At 39.9% G+C, this 25,990-nt stretch overlaps 1 protein-coding gene across 11 annotated transcripts in view; it reads right to left on the bottom strand.

Annotated features, from left to right (window-relative positions):
* fut8b (fucosyltransferase 8b (alpha (1,6) fucosyltransferase)) overlaps positions 1-25,990 on the bottom strand; it is a 220,489-nt gene that overhangs the window by 92,616 nt on the left and 101,883 nt on the right. For 7 of the 11 annotated variants that reach the window (XM_087298839.1, XM_087298838.1, XM_087298841.1 and 4 more), the window contains one exon: positions 8,794-9,292. In XM_087298839.1, the coding sequence (XP_087154965.1) occupies positions 8,794-8,996 (203 nt within the window). In that variant the 5' untranslated portion in view covers positions 8,997-9,292. Of the gene's footprint in view, positions 1-8,793; positions 9,293-25,990 lie in introns of those variants that run through there. The other 4 variants (XM_087298833.1, XM_087298832.1, XM_087298842.1 and 1 more) reach the window with 1 other exon arrangement.

Here is a 25,990-nt window from a genome sequence, read left to right as displayed (position 1 = left end):
GATCCTAGTTGAAAGGGGGATACATAATAACTTGACTTGATCATTTGGAAAAGTGGCAGAAGCAAGATTTTTCTGATGAATCATCTGTTGAACTGCATCCTAATCATTACTAATACTGCAGAAAACCTGTTCTCACAAAAATATACCTTCTTACAGAAATCAGTCAAGTTTGGTGAAGGTAAAATCATGGTTTGGGGTTACAATCAGTATAGGGGTGTGCGAGAGATCTGCAGAGTGGATGGCAACATCATCAGCCTGAGGTATCAAGACATTTGTGCTGCCCATTACATTACAAACCACAGGAGAGGGACAATTCTCCAGCAGGATAGCGCTCCTTCTCATACTTCAGCTTCCACATCAAAGCTCCTGAAAGCAAAGAAGATCAAAGTGCCCCAGGATTGGCCAGCCCAGTCACCAGATATGAACATTATTGAGCACGTCTGGAGTAAGATGAAGGAGGAGGCGTTGAAGATGAACACAAAGAGTCTTGATGAGCTCTGTGAGTCCTGCAAGAACGCTTTCTTTGCCATTCCAGATGACTTTATTAATCAGTGATTTGAGTCATTTCAGAGATGTATGGATGCAGTCCTCCAAGCTCATGATGGAGTCAGACACAATATTCATTCTGTTTCCACTGCAGCAGGACTTTATATTCTATACTGGACATTATTTCTGTTCAGCGACAAGACTTTAGTCTAAGCAAAGTCAGACCTTACTGTCCTAATGAAATCATTCAAAATCAAGGTGTTATCATATTTTGTTTTGGTAAAATAAGCACCATCTAGAGGTCTTTGCCTTTCATTTAAGCTTTTTCTGATACCAAACTCTAACTCTAGTTGATCAACTAGAAGTCAAGTTATCAATTGCTGTTTCTAAAACTTGGATAGGCGACAAGACATGTGTCATTCATTCATTCATTCATTCATTTTCTTTTTGGCTTCATCCCTTTATTAATCTGGGGTGACCACAGATTTGAATGAACCGCCAACTTAACAGCATATGTTTTACCCAGCGGACACCATTCCATCTGCAACCCATCTCTGGGAAACATCCACACTCATACACTACGGTCAATTTTAGCATACCCAATCCACCTGTACCACATGTCTTTGGACTGTGGGGGAAACCGGAGCACCAGGAGGAAACCCACATGAACACTGGGAGAACATGCAAACTCCACACAGAAACGCCAACTGTTGTCAATATATAGTAGTCAATACATATACTGTTATAAAAAAATAACATCAACAAAAATACACTAAATGGCAATACACTTATTATAAACTTGGAAATGCTGTCTGACCCATTGAACTATTATTAAAACTAAATGAATAATGAAAACACAAAAACATTCTGCATTTCTTCCTTTTTATCCATAGTTATATATACATATATATATATATATATATATATATATATATATATATATATATATATATATATATATATATATATATATATATATATATATATATATATATATATATATATATATATATATATATATATATATATATATATATATATATATATATATATATATATATATATATATATATATATATATATATATATATATACCCTCCCAGGCATGTCCTACCAATACCCTACTGGTAGGACATGCCTGTAACACCCCCTTAGTTAGGCGTCCAGGAGGCATCCAAAACTCAACTCAACTCACTTTATTTCTATAGCACCTTTACAAATCACAATGATTACCAAAGTTCTGTACATAAAACACATAAACGCATGTAAAAATACATAAAAACCAAAATACATAAACTCACATCACATGATTAAAAGCTATAGAAAATAAGTGTGTTTTCAGTGACTTCTGAAAAGACTCAAAAGTTTGAGCTGTTCTTAAAGAGAGTGGAAGATCGTTCCAGAGTCTTGGAGCTGCTACGGAGAAAGCTCTATCACCTCGACATTTTAAGCGTGATCTAGGAACTTGCAAATAGATACGATCTATAGAGCGAAGAGATCTCACAGGTTGGTGCATAATAATTAGCTCAGAAATAAACTCAGGGGCCAGGCCATGGAGGGATTTATAAACATACAACAGAACTTTGTACTGAATACTAAACTGGATTGACAGCCAGTGTAGAGAAACTAGTACAGGTGTAATGTGTTCTTGTTTTTTGTGCCTGTTTAAAACAGATGCCCGAGCCACCTCTTGATGTGGAGGAGCAGCGTCTCTACTCCGAGCTCCTCCTAGGTGACAGAGCTCCTCACACTATCCATAAGAGTGCGCCCTGCCACCCTGCATAGGAAACTCATTTCAGCCGCTTGATTCCAAGAACTTGTCCTTTCAGTCATGACCCAAAGCTCAAGACCATAGATAAAAGTATGAACGTAGTTGGCCGGTAAACCGAGAGCTTTCAGCTCAGCTCCTTCTTTACCACAACAGACCAGTACATTGACTGCATTACTGCTACGGCTGCACCAATCCACCTGTCAATCTCACATTCCATCCTTGCCTCACTTGTGAACAAACCCCAAGATACTTGAATTCCTTCACCTAGGGTAAGGACTTTCCTCCAACCTGGAGATGGCAAACCCCCTTTTTCCGGTGGAGCACCATGGACTGGAACATGGAGGTGCTGATTCTCATCCCAGCCGCATAACACTTGGCAGCAAAAAGCCCCAGTGTATGCTGAAGATCTATATTCAATGAAGCCAACAGAACAACATCGTCTGCGGATAACAGAGATTAAAACCTGTGGTCCCCGAACCGGATCCCCTCCAGCCCAAGGTAGCATTGAAATTCTGTCCATAAAAATTAGGAACAGATTTGGTGACAAAGGGCAGCCCTGCCGGAGCTCAACATTCACTGGAAACAAGTCTGACTTATTGCTAGTAATGCAAAACAAACTCCTTCCCTGTTCATAAAGAGAAGAGACAGCCCTTAACAGAGCACCTCTGACCCCATACTCCATTTATATTTACATTTACATGTAGTCATTTAGCAGATGCTTTTATTCAAAGCGACTTACAAATGAGGACAAGGAAGCAATTTACACAACTATAAGAGCAACAATGAATAAGTGCTGTAGGCAAGTTTCAGGTCTGTAAAGTCTAAGAAGGGAAGGGTTAGTAATACAAGTTTTTTTTTTGAGTACAGTTAGTGGTATAGCCAGAGAGGCAATTGCAGATTAGGAAGTGAAGTATAAATTAAAAAGTTGAGTTTTTAGTCGTTTCTTGAAGACAGCGAGTGACTCTGCCGTTCTGATGCAGTTAGGGAGTTCATTCCACCAACTGGGCAGATTGAATGCGAGAGTTCGGGAAAGTATTTTCTTCCCTCTTTGGGATGGAACCACGAGGCAACGTTCATTCACTGAACGCAAGTTTCTGCAGGGCGCATACATCTGCAAGTGAGAGCAGATAAGGAGGAGTAAAGCCAGAGGTGGCTTTGTAGGCAAACATCAGAGCATTTAATTTGATGCGAGCAGCAGCTGGCAGCCAGTGCAAACGGAGGAGCAGCGGAGTGACATGTGCTCTTTTAGGTTCATTGAAGACCACTCATGCTGCTGCGTTCTGAAGCAGCTGAAGAGGTTTGATAGAGTTAGCTGAGAGCCCTGCTAGTAGAGAGTTGCAGTAATCCAGTTTGGAGAGAACAAGAGCTTGAACAAGGAGTTGAGCTGCATGTTCAGATAAGAAGGGTCGGACCTTTCTGATGTTGTAGAGTGCGAATCTGCACGATCGAGCAGTTCTAGAAATGTGGTCAGAGAAGTTTACTTGGTCATCAATCGTTACTCCAAGGCTTTTCACCATTCTGGATGCAGTAATGGTTGCCAATCCATCTGGATTGAAAAGTTATGGTGTAGAGTCGGGTTGGCAGAAACTTCTGAAGATGCTGAAGATGATGATCTTTCATCCAGTGTGCAATGACCGACAGGCAGGCTGATATGCGAGCTGGAACCGAGGGATCATCAGGGTGAAAAGAGAGGTATAGCTGGGTATCTCCAACAGCACCCTCCACAGAATGCCATGGGGGACACGGTTTAATGCCTTCTCCACATGTGGACTGGTTGGGCATACTCCCATGAACCCTTGAGCACCCTGGTGAGGGTACAGAGCTGGTCCAGTATACCACGGCCTGGACAAAAACTGCATTGTTGCTCCTGGAACCTAAGTTCAACCCTTGGCCGGATCCTCCTTTACAGTACCCTGGGAAAGTCTAAAAGTAAGTATTGTAATCAATTATAGATATAAAAAATACAATCAAATACTTTTCATATAAGCTTGGCAAACGGTAAATCATTCTCTTCTGCTAATAATTACTCCAGACTTCTACACGGTGTGTCATTTAGGATGCAACTATTGTCTTCAATTGCATCTTATTTAAATATGAGCACTAGCTGGTCAAACTCCACTAAATCCAGCTCTTTAATGATTAAAACTGGCCCAGTTGCACAGGTCAAGGACACTGCTGGGTCTATCGGAGATCCTGAGATTGGGGTTCAAAGCGGATCAATGAACGAGGCACACCAGACACAAACAGCACAGAATAAAACACACAAGACATTGATCAAATCAAGATTTCCATCTGAAATAGATGCAGCTCCTTCAGCCTGACAAGAAGACAAATGAGCACAGCAGCTTATATTCACTGCAGACTTCCCTTAAACAGCTCTGTATAATCAACACTGCTCGTTGTGGCTGCTGTAATCTGTAATTATTCCTTCGATTAGTAGTTCTGCAGTCTTGATTTTGTCCAGGCAGATCAGGTCGTCTGCTAAATCTCACTTTCTCTGATGTTTGCTCTGCGCTGGAGGAAAGTTTTGCTGAGTTTCTTTCCTCAGCGTAAGCTCTTCATGTAAAAAAAAGTTACGGAGATTTAACGGAGGCCAGATAGTAAGTGCAGGTTAACACTCCTCTGACCTCTTTAGCCTCCTTGTTAGACCTTCCCATGCGGAAGGTCGCCGGTCGATCCCAGCTCGGATTGGGTTGGGTGGTGTGGGACCGGCGGGGTTACATTGGTGCTGTGACCCAGATGGGAGTGAGGTTTAGGGGGGGAGTGCAACGGAGGCCAGCTCGTAGGTGCTGTGCAGGTAAACCTCACTCCTCTGACCTCTAAAGGTGCTCCAGTGACAAACGCTAGAGGCCATTGTCTTTAGCCTCATTGTTAAAGCAACCTACTCCCATGCGGAAGTTCGCGGTTCGATCCCAGCTCGGAGCGGGTTGGGTGGTGTGGGACCGGCAGGGTTACATTGGTGCCGTGACCCAGATGGGAGTGAGGTTTAGGGGGCGAGTGTAACGGAGGCCAGCTAGTAAGTGCTGTGCAAGTAAACCTCACTCCTCTGACCTCTAAAGGTGCTCTAGTGACAGACGCTAGAGGCCATGGTCTTTAGCCTCATTGTTAGAACAACCGACTCCCATGCAGAAGGTCGCCAGTTTGATCCCAGCTCGGAGCAGGTTGGGTGGTGTGCGACCGGCAGGGTCACACTGGTGCCGTGACCCGGATGGGAGTGAGGTTTAGGGGGGCAAGTGTAACGGAGGCCAGCTCGTAGGTGCTGTGCAGGTAAACCTCACTTCTCTGACCTCTAAAAGTGCTCTAGCAACAGACACTGGAGGCCATGATCTTTGGCCTCCTTGTTAGAGCAACCGACTGCCGTGCGGAAGGTCGCTAGTTCAATCCCCGCTCAGAGCGGGTAGGGCGGTGTGGGACCGGCGGGGTTACAGAGACAAAAAGAAATGTGACATACATTGATTTTTATTGATTTAGATAGTTGAAAGTGCCGGCAACAAAGTGGCTCAGTGGTCAGCACTGTCACCTCACAGCAAGAAGGTCAGTTGTTCGAGTCATGGCTGGGCCAGTAGTCATTTCTCTGTGGAGTTTGCATGTTCTTCCCGTGTTGGAGTGGGTTTCCTACAGGTCCTTCGGTTTTCCCCACAATCCAAACACATGCACTTTGGGGCCGTGAACTAAACTGACCATAGTTTATGTGTGTGTGTGTGTGTGTGCGCGCGCGCGAATGGGTGTTTCCCAGTGCCGAGTTGCAGCTGGAAGGGCATCCGCTGTGTAAAACATATGCTGGATACGCTAGCGGTTCATTCCACCGTGGCCACCCTTGATAAATAAAGGGACTAAGCCAAAGAAAAATAAATGAATGAATAACTGAAAGTATAATATGTTAACTTAAAGCATGTTTAAATAAGCACGTCAATTATTATTTATTTTTGTTTTATTTCGGCTAGAATATATACATTTTTTACTATTTTAAGGTCAATATTATTAGCCCCTTTAAGCTATTTATATTTTGGTAACACTTTACAATAGGGTTCATTAGTTAATGCATTTACTAACATGAACTAGTCATGAACAACACATGTACAGCATTTATTAATCATAATTGAACATTTACTAATGCACTATTAACATCCAAGTCCACGCTTGTTAACATTAGTTAATGCACCATCAGTTAACATGAACTAACACGGAACTACTGTATTTTCATTAACTAACGTTAACTAACATGAACAAATACAGTGGTAAATGTATTGTTCATGTAAGTAAATGCATTGATTAACATTAAATAATGAACCTAATTGTAAAGCGTGACCTATATTTTTTTCAAGTCTACAGAACAAACCATCGATATACAATAACTTGCCTAATTAGCCTGATCTGCCTAACCTAATTAACCTAGTTAAGCCTTGAACTGTTACTGTAAGCTGTATAGAAGTGTCTTGAAGAATATCTAGTCAATTATTATTTACTGTCATCATGTCAAAGATAAAATAAATCAGTTATTAGAGATGAGTTATTAAAACTATTATGCTTAGAAATGTGTTGAGAACAATCTGCTCTCCGTTAAAGAGAAATTGGGGAAAAAAATAAACAGGAGGCTAATAATTCAGGAGAGCAAATAATTATTATGACTTCAACTGTATGTATATAATATATATATATATATATATATATATATATATATATATATATATATATATATATATATATATATATATATATGTTATTTTTTATTTTATTTTATTTTTTTTTTTTTAGCCAAACTTAAAGAACCAAGACTTTCTCCAGGAGAAAAACAAGAGAAAATACAGTCAAAATGTTCAACAGCACTTTGGAAATATTTGATAAAGAAAAGAAAAAATTACACAGGAGGGCTAATAATTCTGTCTTCAACGAGATATCTTAAATGGTTTAAAATAATTTTACTCAGAGAAAAAATAAAAAAATAAAAAAAATCAAACATTTTTTAAAACATGGGATTTTGTTTTCATGGAATATCTCTTCTCCTCTTTCATTTCCCCTGTTGTGTTAAACACAGGAGCTGACTCCAGAGAAATAAACTCACACCAGACAGAATCAGGTCAAGCACTGTAAATATTAGAAAGAGTCTTCAGCAGCAAAGCACACAAACCACTGACATGTCAATCAGCTAAAACTACTGTATAAAAGCACAACACATCTTCATACTAAACCTGTCAATCAAATACAAGTTCCTAGCATGTAAAGAGCTTCTGACAAATGACTAAATCTAAGAAATTAAATAAGGGGGGGGGGGGGGGTGGAGTTAACAAATCAATTAATCTGTTTGTTTAGATGTTTTTGTTAAAACGTATGCAATGCTAAAAATTTAAATAAACCATTGTACAGGCCCGCCTGGTCAAAGGGTTGGTTCTTTTTTTTTCAAAATGTGGACTTTTTTTTTTTTACTGTTATTCACCTCATTTTCTATTTAATTATGATGTTTAAATACTCCAATAAGTGGCATTTTAAGCACTATTTTTAGCTGGATTAGCTTGTTGTATCCTCCATGTGTGGCGCAGTGGGTAGCACGTTCTCCCTGCCTTCGCGGGGGTTTCCTCTGGGTGCGCCAGTTTCCCCCACAGTCAAAAGACATGTGGTACAGGTGAATTGGGTAGGCTAAATTGTCTGTAGTGTGTGGATGTTTCCCAGAGATGGGTTGTGGCTGGAAGGGCATCCGCTGCGTAAAAACTTGCTGGATAAGCTGGCGGTTCATTCTGCTGTGGCGACCCCGGATTAATAAAGGGACTAAGCCGACAAGAAAATGAATGAATGATTGATTTATAATAAACAAATAATAATAAAAAAAGAGTTTCACGATTTTCTTCAAGCCTCTCTTGAAAATTCATCTAACAACAGCCTAATTAGTATAAACAGCAAAAGTCAGTCTAACCGTAGGTTCACACCGAAAGCGGCGAGAGCGTCAAAGTAGCCGGAAGTTCCCCCGGTTCGGTGGCAAACAATCAAAATGAAGACGTCCACCGCTTGATCGGAGTTCAGAGAACACAGACCTGTGAACTTTGGTTCCGACCACAGTTGTTCCCAAGGGTTTGATGATTGCGGTCGCCGGATTTCCAATTATTTACAATGTTTTCTTACAGTAACATGCATTAAATAAGTTACTGGCGAGTTACTGATGTTCATTAATGTTATATATATTTATACTAAAAAAAGCGGGAATCTCACCCAACGTGACAGTACAAAACAGTATAGCTGCTTCTGGATATTTCCGACATATGGACACATATTGGATAAATATGGTCAAATAAATAAATAAATGAAAAAAAGTGCGACTGCTGAGAGTGCAAGCAGCTAGAAACACCGGCCCTTGCGGACAAAAAACGGACCGGCCCGCCGGGAACTCTCCCGGTCCCCTCGATTGGGCAATCCGGGCCTGGTACAACTGTCTGCTTTTGTAAAAAGACCGAAAACATCCATCCCAAAAGTCCATCAAACAAGTGTTTACATAGAAAAAGAATTTAAAAGTGTGAATAGCCCCTAAGAGCGATATGTGTATTTACCGTAACGACTGAGCCATGCGACGTAGGTCTTCATTCTGCTGCTTCAGTCTCTCCAGTTTAGTGAGGATCTTGGCGAGCTCACGGCTTGATCTCGGCGCATGTTCGCTGTCTTTCACCAAATGTCCACCAATGTAAAAAAGCAGCGTCCCCCAGGCCAGCAGGACCAGCGCAATCCAGCGCCACGAGCCCGTCCATGGACGCATTTCTGCCGCCGAGCTCTGGTCACCACCGACACACAGCCATGGTCAGTCTGAAGATTAAAAGGGGCTTCAAAAGAGGAGCGTCCAGATGAAAAACAAATAAATAAATGAGTAAAAACACACAGCGTCTACGCCGGGACGTCAACACAGAGCGGGTGTTTGTGCATCGTGGCACGTCAGGAAGGCAGATCCTCCATATTCTGTTCCTGGAGGTGATGGTGGTTCTGGATTTGTTATTTTACTGGCATCTCATTGGAGATTGAGTCCAAAAAGTTGGGTTTTCTGAATGCATTGCCATTCTGTTGAAAGAAAGAGAAGAGAACGTCAGAAAAAAAAGATCAGTTATTAAAAAACTAGCTAAATGTGTTGAAAAAAAAATCATATTTACTTTAAAGAGCCCATATTATGGGTTTTTGAAAATTCCCCTCCATGTAGTGTGTAACACAGCTCTAAGTGAAGTGAAGTATCCAGCTAAGTGTTTCGCCATGACGTACGAACGAAACCAAGTTATTCACGTGCACGCGCAAACCCGGGAGATTTCAAACCTGAGGCCCGCCCTCTGACGCAGAAACCCAGACACACACACACACACACACCCCCACAAACACACACACAAACATGCCGGTCGATTGAAGTCACACTGCAGATGGATATATTGAGTCTCTAGCCAAAGATGAATCCTCAGCATTAAAGCCAAGCAGTTGGAAACTACTGGAAACTTCTGGAAACTACATGCTACAAAGAATACTTCATCAGCGTTTGTTAAAGGAAGGATCAGTAAAGAGTAACTTACTGATGGACGTCAGGATGGATTTTTCTTCCTCCATTTCTCAAGTGTAAGTACGTGCGATTAAAGTTGTCTCGTTTACTCTAGCTTGCAAATGTATTTAGTTGTGATTTGTTACTTGTAACCGCGTGTACTGTATCAGGTCAACTGGCTATATTCTCTTATCGCGTGCAAAGTCACGTTAAAAACACGACGCGTGCTGCTTTGTTAACGGAGCTCCGTGGACGAGGAGTAGTGTGTGTGTCTGTGTGTGCGTGTGCGCGCACTGTCGTCCGGAGGTGTGTGTGTTTGTGTGTGTGTGTGTGCGCGCTAAAATCCACGCCAACACTATCGAGCGTGTTTGAACTGTGATTACTTTTATATTGCTGATTGGCTATTGGCCATTTCACTCTCTGACTGAAGGCAGTCGACCAATCGCGACAGACTGTCATCGGTCCAATCAGCGCAGATTAGCTTCGCGCTAAGGAGGGGTTTGGGAACAAATGAATCACTGAACGATTCATACAGGAGTCGCTGGGATAATTAGCTAAAAATAAATGCAGATTATAAGACCACGAAAGTGTTTTTTGACCTTGCATGCATATTTAACTGTTGTTGGAGACCCTTACAACCAAGATATGACCCTATTTCATGTATAATATGGGCTCTTTAAACAAAAACTAGAGAAAAATATACAGGGGGGCTAATAATTCAGAAGGGATAATAGTTCTGATTTTCAACTGTATATTGTGCACCCCTCACGTCTCGACCCTTTCGCTCAGACTCTGACAGCTAAAATCCCCCTCATTCCTCCAGACATGTCCTGCAGATGCTGACACATGTTTTATGACCAGTCGCTGTGCCGTCTGACTGACGTGAAGCACATTTAAGTGACGCTACAAAACCCAGTGTCATCAGTTTCCCTGCAGGAATGACGGAGAACAAACATTGTATCTGCACTGCAAGCGATTTGCAGCAATATTAGTATCAGCCGTGGAATGCAAAGCTACTGGGGGAGAGTTTAACTTTGGGCAAATGAACATCTAGAGACGAGGCGACAACTGACTAAAATGACAATCCTAACTTCTGTTTCATGATGACTTTAAAGGGCCATGAAACCCCCTTGTTTCAGCAGGGTGTTTTCACACCTCTACTTTGGAAAAAGTCAGAAAAGTGGGCGTGTCCAGCTCAGTTTAGGGGGGAGTGTCGGAGGAACTAAAGTGGGACGGTGTGGGAGTGTCTATTTGGGCACATGCGAGTTTCAGAGTCAAAATACACACACACACACACACACACACACAGGAGAAAGTGATGGTGTTTACATGGACATCTGTAGTCGAATTATTTGCCAAATTATTGAATGGTGGACTTTAACTGCGGTTTGGCTCTTTCATTCAGGGAATTCATTCATGCCCCTCGCGACAAACAAGAGATTTTATTCGAGGAACTGCTCTAAGCGTGTATTTTTCATGCAATGTTTGATACCGCACGGCGAATGAGAGAAAAATAAAAACCCTCCGCATGTCCCGCAAACTTAGATGCACTCGGCAGGTAGTGTCAGAAAGCCGCATGTGTTATTCCGGTCACTAAATGCAGTAAAAACCCTACACGAGGTTAAAGTTTGGTTGTGGTGCTAACATGTTTACACTCGGTGCAATGGTTAACTTAGTTTGATACGAACAAACTGAATAAACAAAGAGCACTGGTCGCTCACTTACCAAATCTGTAGAGACAGGACAATCACCAGCAACTAGAGCCGCGTCTATATTAAGAGGAGACTACAAGCGAATCCGGATCTCAGCGTTTGCAGATGAGAACAGCTCTCAGGTAAACAATAATCCTCCTTAGACACGTAAGTTATTGTTGTCGAGCGTCGCGTACACTGTTAATCCACATGTGAGTCTGAGCTCTCACAGAGAGAAAATGAAAACGAAACTTAACTGCAGCAAACTATAAAAGCAACACTTCACGCTTGTTTTGCCAAAATAACGTGGTGTGTGTCTAAACACTGTGACAGTAATGAATATTAATGAAGTTGCACAATAGAGCGCGCTGATTGGTTTGAACCAAGCCTTACTCATGCATTAATGCATCACACTGTAAGACGTAATAAGACTCACTCTGGCACAGACGTCCAGTCTACACGCTGGAATACACGCTATTATGTCATGACCGTGACGCAGCTTCAAAAATTCGTTTCAAACCGGAAGTACGAATTTGCTTGAAATAACGCAAAAACAACCAAATTTACACTTTTTAGCGAAATATAGGTCCTAATAGTGTTTTTAGCAGTGTGGGACACATATACGACTGTCAACAGCTCAAAAAATGTGTTTTGGTGTTTCGTGACCCTTAAAGTTTGCACTTGTATGCAAAATGCAGGATATACGGATTCCCTCCAGGAATGGTGGAGAAAAGACTTTGTGTCAGCCATTTGCAGCAATATCACCATCAGTCGTTGAATGCAAAGCTACTGGGGGAAAGTTTAACATTATACAAATGAACAGCAAAAGATGAGGCATCTACCGGCGGGAGAAAAGACAGCTGAGCTTTAGCATAAACAAATTTTTTGTGATGCAACATAAGAAGACAATTCCCATTACAATTAATAAAGCTGGCAAACAATCCAATTAGTTTTCAACGAACGAAAAAATCCTGCACCCCCCTGAATTTTTTACTCATTTGAGGACCATTTGAAGTGGATATATATGTCATGATAGCAGAAAAAATTACATTCAACCTCTGTTTCATGATGACTTTAAGTTTGCATCTGAAAGCAAAATGCAGGATATACGGATTCCCTCCAGGAATGAGGAAGAAAAAAAAACATTGCGTCAGTGCAGCCAGCAATTTGCAGCAATATCACCATCAGTCATGGAATGCAAAGCTAATGGGGAAAGATTAACGTTATGCAAATAAACAGAAAAAGATGAGGCAACTACCGGCAGGAAAAAGGACAGCTGAGCTTTAGCATAAACAAATTTGTTTGTGATGCAACGCAAGAAGACAATTCTCATAACAATGAATACATTTGTCCAACAGTCCAATCAGTTCCCAAAGAAAAACATTCTGCATCCCCCTAAATTTTTTTCTAAATTTAGGACCATTTGAAGTGGATATACATCTCGATAGCGGAAAAAACTTCTCAAAAAAATCTTAACTTCTGTTTCATGGTGACTTTAACTTTGCATCTGAAAGCAAAATGCAGGATATACAGATACCCTGCAGGAATGAGGAAGAAAAAAACATTGCGTCAGCACTACCAGCAATTTGCAGCCAGCAATTTCACCATCAGTCATGGATTGCAAAGCTACTGGGCAAAGATTAATGTTATACAATGAACAGCAAAAATTGAGGTAACTACCGCCGGGAAAAAATAAAAATATAAAAAATTAGTTTGTGACGCAATGCAAGAAGACAACTCCTATAACAATGAATAAAGCTGTTTAACAATTCAATCAGCCACCCCCCCCCCCCCCCCCCCCCCAAAATGCATGCATGCATCCCCCAAATTTTTTATTTATTTATTTATTTTTTATTTCTGTACCATTTGTGGTGTATAAACACGTCTCGATAGGGGAAAAATGACAACCTTCTGTTTTATAGTTACTTTAACAGTTTAACTTATACATCTGAAAGCAAAATGCAGGATATACGGATTAAGAATTTATTCATCCCTCCCTGAAGAGGCCATCACTACAGACTCATCACTATTAAAAATTGGTCAGGACCCCTTCTTGTTACTCTTTAATGCTTAGTGTACCCCTTCCAGCATAATTTTTGTTGTGCAGGGTCCCCCGCTCCTTTAAATGACAAACCGATTTCACCCTTTTGACTAAATTTCATATCGAGATATATTTTTGCTGTTATTAATGTGAGTTTTGCTAAAGTAAACAGTCACACTGCAAACAAAACAATCTTGCTGCCCTAATTCCGTTTGCTGAATCAAATGAACTTTTCTAGTCATCTCAACTTAGATCAATTAAACTGTCTAAAAATATTAAGTTAAACTTTGCATACATTAAACAATTTGAAACCTGATTGACTCATTAAAATAAGTTAAAGCACCATAAAAACATGTGTTGTCTTGACTTTTTTGCAGTTGGATTTTTTTTTTTTTTTACAGTGACTATTTGATTTATACAAACACATAACTCAACTATCAGTCAATATAAAACACAGGATACAGAAGGCAAATCCAAACACAATTGCAGATTTTCTTAAAGATTCCCAGTCTTCTGAGGAAGCATGAGCTATTTCTGGAAGGAATTGGCACAATTGCGGTTTCCATTTGCATCACGGTTCAGACGTTGTCTGTGATTAATTCAAATATTGCGACTGGAAAAGTGTCTTGTGTCAGTTTCGGTTGTTAAATTCTATTGGCTCCCTCTGTGTATCATGAACAATCACATCCTACTAATGTGCTGGAGCATCTTTTTGAATCAGAGGATCTGAGCGAGCGGCAGTCGGATCGTTTCCAGCAATTGAAACCTACAAAAAAAATTTTGTTTAAACTGACTGTTCACAATGTCAGTATAACTACTCTAGCCTATATATTGTTGAATATAATCTGATAATGGCAAATGTCTGATTTTACCAGTGAAAAAAAAAAGTCTAATATGACAGATAGCAAGCATAAATCTCAAACATAATAATTCAACATCACAATTATTATAAGTAGAATAGAATTATTTATAGAAACCAGCAGACCTACACATAATATTATTATCGATGTTGTGCCATATGGCGAGGCAGTGGCGCAGTAGGTAGTGCTGTCGCCTCACAGCAAGAAGGTCGCTGGTTCGAACCTTGGCTCAGTTGGCGTTTCTGTGTGGAGTTTGCATGTTCTCCCTACCTTCGCGTGGGTTTCCTCCGGGTGCTCCGGTTTCCCCCACAGTCCAAAGACATGCGGTACAGGTGAATTAGGTAGGCTAAATTGTGTGTGTGTGTGTGTGTGTGTGTGTGTGATTTCCAGAGACGGGTTGCGGCTGGAAGGGCATCCGTTGCATAAAAAACTTGCTGGATAAGTTGGCGGTTCGTTCCGCTGTGGTGACCCTGGATTAATAAAGGGACTGAGCCAACAAGAAAATGAATGTTGTGCCATATGTTTGTTTTTACCATGCCTTTATTTTATATCTACAGAATTGTGAGAGAATCGTGATCTTTATTTTAAGCAAAAAAAATCGCGACTCCCATTTTAGCCAGAATCCTGCAGCTCTAGAAGTCACTTAATTTTTACCGTTAGAGGATGTCTTTATTCACACACTGCTGACGCACAACTGTGTTTAAACCCCTTATAAAAGTGATTTTTGCATAATAGCTCCCTTTTAAAGCTACTTTCTATCGTCAAGTTTGTCTTTTATAGACTACAGCTACTGGGAACTGCGAAAATGAGCAGAAATGTGTATACGCCACGCTTATGAAAGACACCGCTGATGTTTGCAGTGCAGATAGTTGTGATGAATGTGAAGAGATCATCATTGTAGTCGGGTTGCATCACTTTCAGCGCAGACGGAGCATTAAGGAGGAATATGACAGAGCAGCTTTTAATGAATCTTCAGCGAACATTAACAGGACATCAGTTTTCATTATTAGAGAGGGAAAGAGACAGAGAGACGGAGCGTGGAAATACAGTGTCTGCAAGCACTAAAGGAAGGAACTTGTGTCATCATTTATATCTCCTAATTTCCCTGCAGAACATTACAGCTGAGTTATTGTGCTCAGTTATATGAGCTTTCGGGCACGCTGATCTAAAAGTCAAGTCAGATTTTACTGCCATTTCTCTGATTAGAGACCAGAGGGGGTTCATTAGGAATGAACTACACCTGCTGACAGCGCTGGGCTTTTTTCTTTTCTCCACCAGCACAAATAACAGAAGGCATAGAGCCATGGTTTCAGCTCAAAATCTTCCGTAATGTTATGATGTCTTGGATGTCCTGGGGGTGAGTAAATTAACAGCAGGTTTTCTCTTTATATTAAACATTGTTACGTCCCGACCAGTCTAGGGTTGGTGGGAACAATAACAAGTGTAAAAAAAAAACAAAAGCTGCGTCCCAAATGGCACACTATACACTATGCACTCATGTACTTATGCACTTACACACTCAACAGGAAAGTATATGTATGTAGTGTTGTCCCAAATGGTACACTAATGTTTTTTTACTAAGCGGAAGTTCAAACCGTTTCCCTGATGACGTTTGACGGTTGCCAAATCATTGAAATAAATGACCAAACTATCAAATAAAACCTGCCGTGAGTATTGCCGCATTCACCATCGGGAGGCGCTATAATCACTCTCGTAGGAGAATTTTGCCTTCACCATCCAAAATAAATTAAGTTATTTAACATGTGCGTCCGCCCCTTCCGCTACGAAAGCAAACCTGTGGTCGTTGAGTGCGTGAAGTGTCCATCATTCCACACTTCATTTTAGCGGCTGAATGAGTGCATCATCCGGGTAATTGAAGTGCTCTCATTATTTTTAGTGTTTTCAGTGTGAACGCACTACTTACACTATTTATACTACAAAATGGCGTAGAATAGTGCATAAGTATGCGATTTGGGACGCAGCTATAGAGATAAACTCAAATACTCAATTTGGGTTTTCCCCTTCTCCTGTCCCAACTCACAATAATCACAACGCTGATCAAGTAGTAACAATATTTATTATTTACTTAGACAACAAAGATAGAAGCATCTCTTCGGAAGGGAATCCAGGCCAAAATAATAAACAAAAAGACAGCTAACTTGCGGGGAAATAATTCTAACTTACCTGCTCAAATAAAAGTACCCCAAATAAAATTACAGCAAACTTCCCTTTCTCCCTTGCTACCACAAACCAGGAGAAAACGTTTTAAAGTAAATGGCGATTCCCAACCTACCGCTTCTGTTTCTAACCAAAAATAATATATATAAATATTTGATCAGAAAAGCCAATAGGTTCAGATTTAACAGAGAGCCGTTTTAGAAAATAATTAAATTGTCAGTAACAGAAATCAATCAATTCACACCAAGTCAACCAACAGTTTGGGGCAGGAGATAGGAGACGCTCGGAACAACAGCGGCGGCGACGACGACGACGGAGATTTGCGACCTGCACCGAGCAGAACGATCTCTCCATTGTTCCTCTCCTCCAGCTTATATACGCTCCCACACGCAACACGGCTGGACCGCAATCAAGCGCAGCTCTAGAGGGAGGGGGAGAGAGAGAGAAAGCTGCGCATGCTCCACAGCGCACAACACAACATCAGCTCCAAATGCATAAACAAAACACAAATCTGTATATATATATATAATATTTATATATATAAAATAAACATTATAAATAATTAATACGTTCTATAACGTAACAACATTAAACTCATGAAGCTTCAAATACCTTCCAGTCACGAGATGTTAGAGCATATGAAAGCAAAACAAAGATCACTGAAGTGTGCTTTACAGTAAAAGCTCATGTATAAGGCCCTGTTTACAATAATGCGTTTTAGTGTGAAAACAAATAAGTTTTGCCACGGTTACGCCATCCGTCTACACTACGCCGGACTTTGAGCGCCGAAAACGGAGTGTTTTCAAAATGCTGGAGAGGCCGTTTTCATTCTGAAACGCTGCTGTTCCATCTCAGTGTGGATGGGGGAAAATGGAGACATCTGAAAACGGAGGCGGGGCTGCTGAGATTCGCTATCTGATTGGGGCTTTTGTGTCATTGCGTATCCTTCCCTTATTCGTCAAGCCCCTATCACATGACTATACACATGGCTTTAACGCTACCGGGAGACAGCAGACCAGCCTTCACTGTAAACAACAACATGGACACAGAAATTGTTTGCACTATTGTCTGTTTTAGGCGCCATTGTGCAGTTATTCATTTGTTACGTTTAGTAACAACTCGCCCTCATCGTTTGTCCACAAAAACCCCTCTCTTGCTTTCTTTGTCATCGCGTTCATTGTTCAACCGGCGTTTGTTGACTAACAATAACCAAATGCAGAGCAAGACACATGCCTCCTGTTTATACTAGAAAGCGCATGCACGAATGATCAGGTGATATACGTTTTTGGTGGCGTATAGCAATAGCAATTTTTTTCGATATTACCGTAGTCGCATGACTCGGTAAAAATACAGGTCTTCTGAGAAAATTTGCTCAAGCGAATGAAGCGAACGGGAGGTAGCGGAAACTACAATTCCCATCAGCCCAGGCGTGGCCACCATCCTTTGCGGTCTGTTGTTGCTACAGATCCAGTAATGTGGAAATGGAGTGTGCTTCTAGTAGCGGGGATGAAAAAGAGCTGGAAATGATCGAAACCTAAAGTGGGTGTTGTCGCCGCGCACGTACTGAATAGCGGTGTTGTCGCGCGCGTTCTGATCAGCTGTGTTGTCGCGCGCGTTCTGATCAGCTGTGTTGTCACGCGCGTTCTGATCAGCTGTGTTGTCACGCGCTTACTGAATAGCGGTGTTGTCGCGCGCGTTCTGATCAGCTGTGTTGTTGTGCGCGTACTGAGTAGCGGTGTTGTCGCGCATGTTCTGATCAGCGGTGTTGTCGCGCGCGTTCTGATCAGCTGTGTTGTTGTGCGCGTACTGAATAGCGGTGTTGTCGCGCATGTTCTGATCAGCTGTGTTGTCGTGCGCGTACTGTAAAGCGGGGAGGGGGGGTTGAGCGCGCATACGCAAGAGCGGTGTTGTCGCGCGCTTACTGAAGGGCGGGACGGAGGGTGTGTCGCATCGCGTTGATGCAGACATTGACTTGTACCGCAAAGAGACCTCAATCTCACTCATGGCTTGTCCTCTCAAGTGGGGGAAAGACAATGCACAACGTTACCCACTGCTGTCAACCTGGGCCAAGTCATATCTCTGTCCCAGAAACCTCAGTCCCAAATGAGAGGGTTTTTTTCTGTTGTAGGGGACATTGTAAATACCCAGAGATACCAGCTTTTACCAGATTATAGTTATATGATAATTTTCCTTAAAACCCATCTCTATCTGAGTGAGTGAGTGATTAAATGTTGAATGTGATGAGTTTTCAACAATACTAAATTGAAACTTTATTTTTTTACATGGTTTAATAATTTTTTGTTATTAAAATTGAAGTTCCTGTTTTAAAGCTTACAGATAGATGGCTAATTTGTATGTCATTGACACTTTTGGCACTTTTTTGGGGTCTTTTTATTAGTTTTGTTTTTCCTGTAAATGATTCAATAAATACTGTATCGTGACATTCATACCGAGGTATTACCGTACCGTGAAATTCTGATACCGTTACATCCCTAACTGCAGGCAAATAAAGCAAAGTTTTTTTTTTCATGCACATTTGGGCTTTTTGGCTTTTCATATTGATGTTTTTGTTCAGCCTAATCTAATGAAATATTCCTAAGTGCACTTTGAAGTAGTGATATTATCATGATACATAAGCAAAATCCCTTCAAATAAGCATTGCAATTCATATTTACATACACAAAGGATGTCTACAAGCACCAAAGGAATTAGGAAACTTGTGTCATCGTTATATACATATATACAAGGGGTTGCCAGCCACGGCAAAATGAACCGCCAACTAATTCAGCATTTGTTTTACACAGCAGATGCCCTTCCAGCTGCAAACCAGTACTGGGAAACATCCATACACTCTCATTCACATACACACACTTATAAACTACGGCCAATTTATTTCATTCAATTTACCTATAGTGCATGTGTTTGGACTGTGGGGGAAACCGGAACACCCGGAAACCCACGCCAACACGGGGAGACCATGCAAACTCTACACAGAAATGCCAACATTCACCGAGACATTTGGACATTCACCGAGTTCTTGTGGAGCCACTATATTAATATTTTGGCGGTGTGCTTTGGGTCATTGTCCTGCTGGAAGATAAATCGTCGCCTCAGTCTGAGGTCAAGAGCACTCTGAAGCAGGTCTTCATTCAGGATGTCTCTGTACATTGCTGCATTAATCTTTCCCTCTATTCTGGCTAGTCTTCCAGTTCCTGCTGCTGAAAAACATCCCCACAGCATGATGCTGCCACCACCATGCTTCACTGTAGGGATGGTGTTGAGCCTGGTGATTAGCGCTGCCTGCTTTTCTCCAAATGTAACGCCTGGCATTCACTCTAAAGGCTTTAATTTGAGTCTCACCAGAGCAGAGAGTTTAGTTTCTTATGGTCTGAGAGTCCTTCAGATGGCTTTTGGCAAATTCCAGGTGGGGATTGTCTTCCGTCTTCCGTCTTTCCGCTCTACCATGCAGGCCTGATTGGTGGATTGCTGCACAGATGGTTGTCCTTCTATAAGGTTCTCCTTTCTCCACAGAAGAACGCTGGAGCTCAGACAGAGTGACCATCGGGTTATTGTTTGCCTCCCTGACTAAGGCCCTTCTGCCCTGATCACTCAGCTTAGATAGCCGGCCAGCTCTAGGAAGAGTCCTGGTGGTTCAAACATCTTCCACTTATGGATGATGGAGGCCGCTGTGCTCAGTGGAACTTTCAGAGCAGCAGGAACGTTTCTGTAAGCTTCCACAGCCTTGTGCCTTGAGACAATCCTGCCGCGGAGGTCTACAGACAATTCCTTTGTCTTCATGCTTGGTTTGTGCTTTGACATGCACTGTCAACCCTGGGCCCTTATATAGACAGGTGTACGCCTTTTTAAATCATGTCCAATCAACTGAATTGAGCACAGGTGAACTCCAATGAAGTTATTGAAACATCCCAAGAATGATCAGTGGAAACAGAATGTACCTGAGCTCAATTTAGAGATTCACGGTAAAGTCTGTCAATACTGATGCACTGGTGATTTTTCATTTGAATTTTTATTTTTTATTTTATTTTAAATTTACAACAATTTCAAAAACTCTTTTTCCACATTGTCATTATGGGGGATTGTGTGTAGAATGTTGAGGAAATCAATACATTTAATTCATTTTGGAATAAAGCTGTAACATAAAAAATGTGGAAAAAGTGAAGCGCTATTAATGCTTTCTGAATGCTCTGTATATATATATACACCGTATAATATTGTTTTACGCTATACACCAGCAAACATATATTTTGAAGAATGCCAGAAACCTGTAACCATTGACATCCATAGTAGGAAAAAAAACAAATATGATGAATATCAGTTGTTACATGTTTTTAGCTTTCTTTAAAACCTCCTCCTTAAAAAAAGTGAGTAAATAAAGAGTTCAAATTCTTTGGTGAACTGTTTCTTTAAATCAACGTTTTGCTGTTTCTAAAGATGCCGTTTCTGAGTCTAAACAGTCCTTCAGCATGTTCAATAGACCCAGTGCTGTTCCCATTATGCTCTTGCTTCCTCAGTAACGCTTTTGACCTTTCAGACTCAGCACTTCATCATGTTTTTGCCGCTGTGCTGCTGTCATTTACCTGTCAGTCACTCATAGGAAAGGTGAAACCCGCATAACCTATTCACACCGCAGCTCCACACGATTCCCTGAAACAGCACACTGTTCTCCGGACAGCAGTAAACTTACCAGACCATCATTAACCCTTATAGGGCTAGTTCACCAAAAATATAAATTTCCTGTAAATTTACTCCCTCAAACACTGTAAAAATACTGTAAAATTTGCAGTAACTTAATGGCAATTTTGGTTCCCAGAAAGACTGTATAACCGCACTGTAAATTAATAATTACAATTTACTTCAAAATTGACATTAATTTACGCAAATTTTAACCACACTGTAAATTAATAATTACAATTTACTACAAAATTGACATTAATTTACGCAAATTTTAACCACACTGTAAATTAATAATTACAATTTACTACAAAATTGACATTAATTTACGCAAATTTTAACCACACTGTAAATTAATAATTACAATTTACTATAAAATTGACATTATTTACGCAAATTTTAACCACACTGTAAATTAATAATTACAATTTACTATAAAATTGACATTATTTACGCAAATTTTGGTTCCCAGTAACACTGTAAACTTACAAGCACACTGTAAATAAAGAATTGTAACCTAAAAAATGCAATAAATAAAAATACAACGAATTGTAATGTTATAAAATAACGAAGGAGTGGCTTCACAACAACTCTGTAACTGTTCTTGAATGGCCCTGCCAGAGCCCTGACATAAACCCAATTGAGCATCTCTGGAGAGACCTAGAAACAGCTGTCCACCAACATTTACCATCCAACCTGACACAACTGGAGAGGATTTGCAAAGAGATCATAATCATGCCCATACTAGAGCAAGCTCTTGATTGAGTAACGCAGCGCGAATGTCCGCTAAAGTTCAGATTTTCCAACTCAATGATTTGCGCGTTAAGTGTGTGAAATGCGCAGAATCATGCCATTCCTGCAAATCGCACCTCAAGATGTCTTTTCACATCTTGACTTAACATGTAACTCACTCACGCTCAACACTTCATCGGCGTCTGGTGTGGATACACCATTAGACTCCTCAGAGAATGCTAAAAAAAAGTTGTTATTTAATCTCTTTTTCTTTACTGTATTTATCTATGCTTGTAGATTTTAAAATATATTTTATGCAGATTAATGCTCGAGAATCATCCTAATCAATCTAAAATGATAAATTCCTTCCAAACAGAGATAGTCAAGTCAGTTGAAGAAATTGCATTCATATGGCAAAAGGAAAACTAAATATTGAAATGTCTGATTTTTATTGTGCATCATGCAGGCCTAGTTCTTGGGAGGAATCTAATGACCCGATTATAGCACTTAAACGTTGAAAAGGTCATGATTTTCATCATGTCTACTTTAATGTGAAGGGTTTGACAGATTACAACCTTGATGTTCCTCCAAATGTGTGTGCGTGAACGTGTATGAGTGTCTGTGGGTGTATATGTCTCTGTGTGTGCGTAATATGTTGGAGTGTGCAGAGTCAAAATTCCGTTTCTGCCATCATAAAGAGCATGCAAATGTGTAAACAGAGATGTTTAGTCTGTCCTTGAGTTTTAAATATGAAATGTTGAAAATGTACACAAGTATGAATGTAAGAATGTCTTTTATAATCGTCATTTTGTTAACAGACCTCCCAGAGTGTATGAATTCTGATTGTTATGCCTATTATTTTTGATCCAAATAAAAGCATAAAATCAATGTGTGTGTGTATGAGTTTGAATGTATTTTTGGATAAAAGTGTCCAGCAAAAGGGAATGGCAATCTAGGACAGGATTCATCTGGGAGACATGGGACACAGTGGATAAAACCAGGACATGGACAACATGGATCAACAAAACAAGAACGCAAGACACACTGCAATGATCCAATGATTTACAATTCAGAGTTTTATCATATCAGACTCTAACATATTTTTAGAATTAAGTAAACATTTTAGATTTAACAATTTTTATTTTACATTAACATATGTTTTAATATCTTTTTATTTACTCCCACCACCCCCACCCCTACCACTACTACTTCCACCACCACCTTCACCACCAGTACTACCACAACAACAACAACAACAACAGCAGCAGCAGCAGCAAAAACATCCTTTATACATCCACAACATATTTACAAAATCTAATTTGCAAGTTCAAAACGTCATTCAAAAATACACAAATCCAATTCGTAAAATCAAAACGTCATTCAAAAATACACAAATCCAATTCGTAAAATCAAAACGTCATTCAAAAATACACAAATCCAATTCGTAAAATCAAAACGTCATTCAAAAATACACAAATTCAATTCAAAAATTTAAAACGTCATTTAAAAATACACAAATCCAATTCGTAAAATCAAAACGTCATTTAAAAATACACAAATCCAATTCATAAAATCAAAATGTCATTCAAAAATACACAAATCCAATTCATAAAATCAAAATGTCATTCAAAAATACACAAATCCAATTCGTAAGTTCAAAATATCATTACAAAAATACACAAATCCAATTCAAAAATTTAAAACGTCATTCAAAAATACACAAATCCAATTAAAAAATTTTAAACGTCATTCAAAAATACACAAATCCAATTCAAAAATTTTAAACGTCATTCACAAATACACAAATCCAATTCATAAAATCAAACCCTCATACAAAAATACACAAATCCAATTCATAAAATCAAAACGTCATTAAAAAAATACACAAATCCAATTCATAAAATCAAAACGTCATTAAAAAAATACACAAATCCAATTCGTAAATTAAAAACTTCATTCAAAAATACACAAATCAAATTTGTAAATTCAAAACGTCATTCAAAAACACACAAATCTAATTCGTAAATTTAAAACATCCTTCAAAAATACACAAATCTAATTCCTAAATTTAAAACATCATTCAAAAATACACAAATCTAATTCCTAAATTTAAAACATCATTCAAAAATACACAAATCTAATTCCTAAATTTAAAACATCATTCAAAAATACACAAATCTAATTCCTTAGTTGAAAACGTCATTCAAAAATGCACAAATCTAATTAGTAAATTTAAAACGTCATTGAAAAATGCACAAATCTAATTCATAAATTCAAAGTGACATTTAAAAATACACAAATCCAAATCGTAAATTCAAAACATCATTCAAAACGACACAAATCTAATTCCTAAGTTCAAAACGTCATTCAAAGGTCCACAAATCCAATTCTTAAATTCAAAACAAGATTCATAAATACACAAATCCACATTTGGCAAAAATATGATGATTTTACAAATGTTTACAAATTTACAAATTTAATTTCGTAAATGTGAATTGTGCTGTGCGTGTATGAAATGTCATTTTTTTAAATGTATTATTTTTGAGACTGAACTTACTTACCTAATAACATACAGTATACAAAAGCCCTGGGGCCTCATGTATGAAGACTTGCGTGGAAATCTTACTAAAACATTACGTACGCACAAAGCTGTAAATGTGCGTACGCAGAAAAAAATTCAGATGTATGAAACACTGCGTACGCCGAATCTCACGCATATTCTTTTGTACATCCGAATGAACGCGAAACTGAGCGCAACATGCATGAGCACAAAACCCCTCCCTGCCTCCTCCCCCGTATGAATATGCTAATGACTATGCTAATGGAAAAACCCAATGAAAAAGCAACGGCAAAAGCAAGCAAAAAGAGAAACTTTGAACAGAATGTGAATTGGAGGTGCTCCTTTCGGAGGTAGACCGGAAAAAAGCGGTGTTATTTGCAAGTTTGTTCTCCGGAATTAACAACAAAAGAAAAAAATAGAGTGGGAGAGTTTAGCTGATGCGGTTAACACAGTTGGGTCTGAACATCGCACTGAGTGCATTAAAAAAAAGAAATAGTGTGGTTTACATCTGTAAAATGTTGCAGTACCCTTAGCAGTCTCAGTGGTGCACCTCGTAAGACGCATGTGATCATGTTTTGACACGTTCGAGCATAAACTCGGCTCGAATCCAGCGTCTGATGAACTCTTTCTTCTTTTTTTCCCCCGCTACATATCAGATTTTGCCTACTATTTATCACGAGAAAGACAAGTAGGAATCATTAATAAGTTTGTGCATCATATTTTATTTGCACATTTATTGAATGTTTCTGATTCACGAATGCAAATTCATCTTCAGATAGTGTCTTTATAGCAATGTGCGTGCAGTAGATCGCTCAGATTACATTGGGAAAACAGGCGACCGCTGCAAATTGTGCTTTAATGTTTAGCTACTCAACTGTATGGTATGGAAACCTTATTTACCTGCTAGATGAACCCGTCTCATACAGCTGCCATTGCAAGGATCAGACACTTTGTATAGAGAAATTTAACACAACTGTCTCAAGGAGTCGCCAATGGAAATAAAACAGACACGCACAAAAAATGTGCGTACGCCAGCCAGAAAGCTGCCGTGAAGCTGCGCACATTCCCACGTTCAGTTCATTGTTAGTAAATCCAAACGTGAGCGATTCTGAGCGTGAAACCTGGCGTGCGCAAAGTTTTTGTGCGTATGCAGCGTTGATACATGAGGCCCCTGGCCTTGTTGCTACCTTCTGCACGTTTCTGAAAGTAAATATGCACTGATATTTTGATCACGCTCACATCAACTGCTTTCTCCATTTCTTGGGAAACTGCAGTTGAGGAGACACAAGGTCTTCATCTGAGATCATTCATAATGGATGTAACAGAAACACAGATAATGCTGCTCAAGCGTATGATCACAGCCGACAGCAGATTAGTGGACTTCAGACCCGTAATCTTGAAGTGCTGGAGGAATCACCATCATGTCCTTGAGCAAAACTTGTAGTATTTGCTCCAGGGGAAAACAGGCCTGTGGTAAGACTATC

Source organism: Danio rerio, chromosome 20 (assembly GCF_052040795.2).
Source record: "Danio rerio strain M-AB ecotype USA chromosome 20, GRCz13ab, whole genome shotgun sequence".
Taxonomy (NCBI): domain Eukaryota; kingdom Metazoa; phylum Chordata; class Actinopteri; order Cypriniformes; family Danionidae; genus Danio; species Danio rerio.
This window is presented reverse-complemented; position numbering and strand designations above follow the sequence as displayed.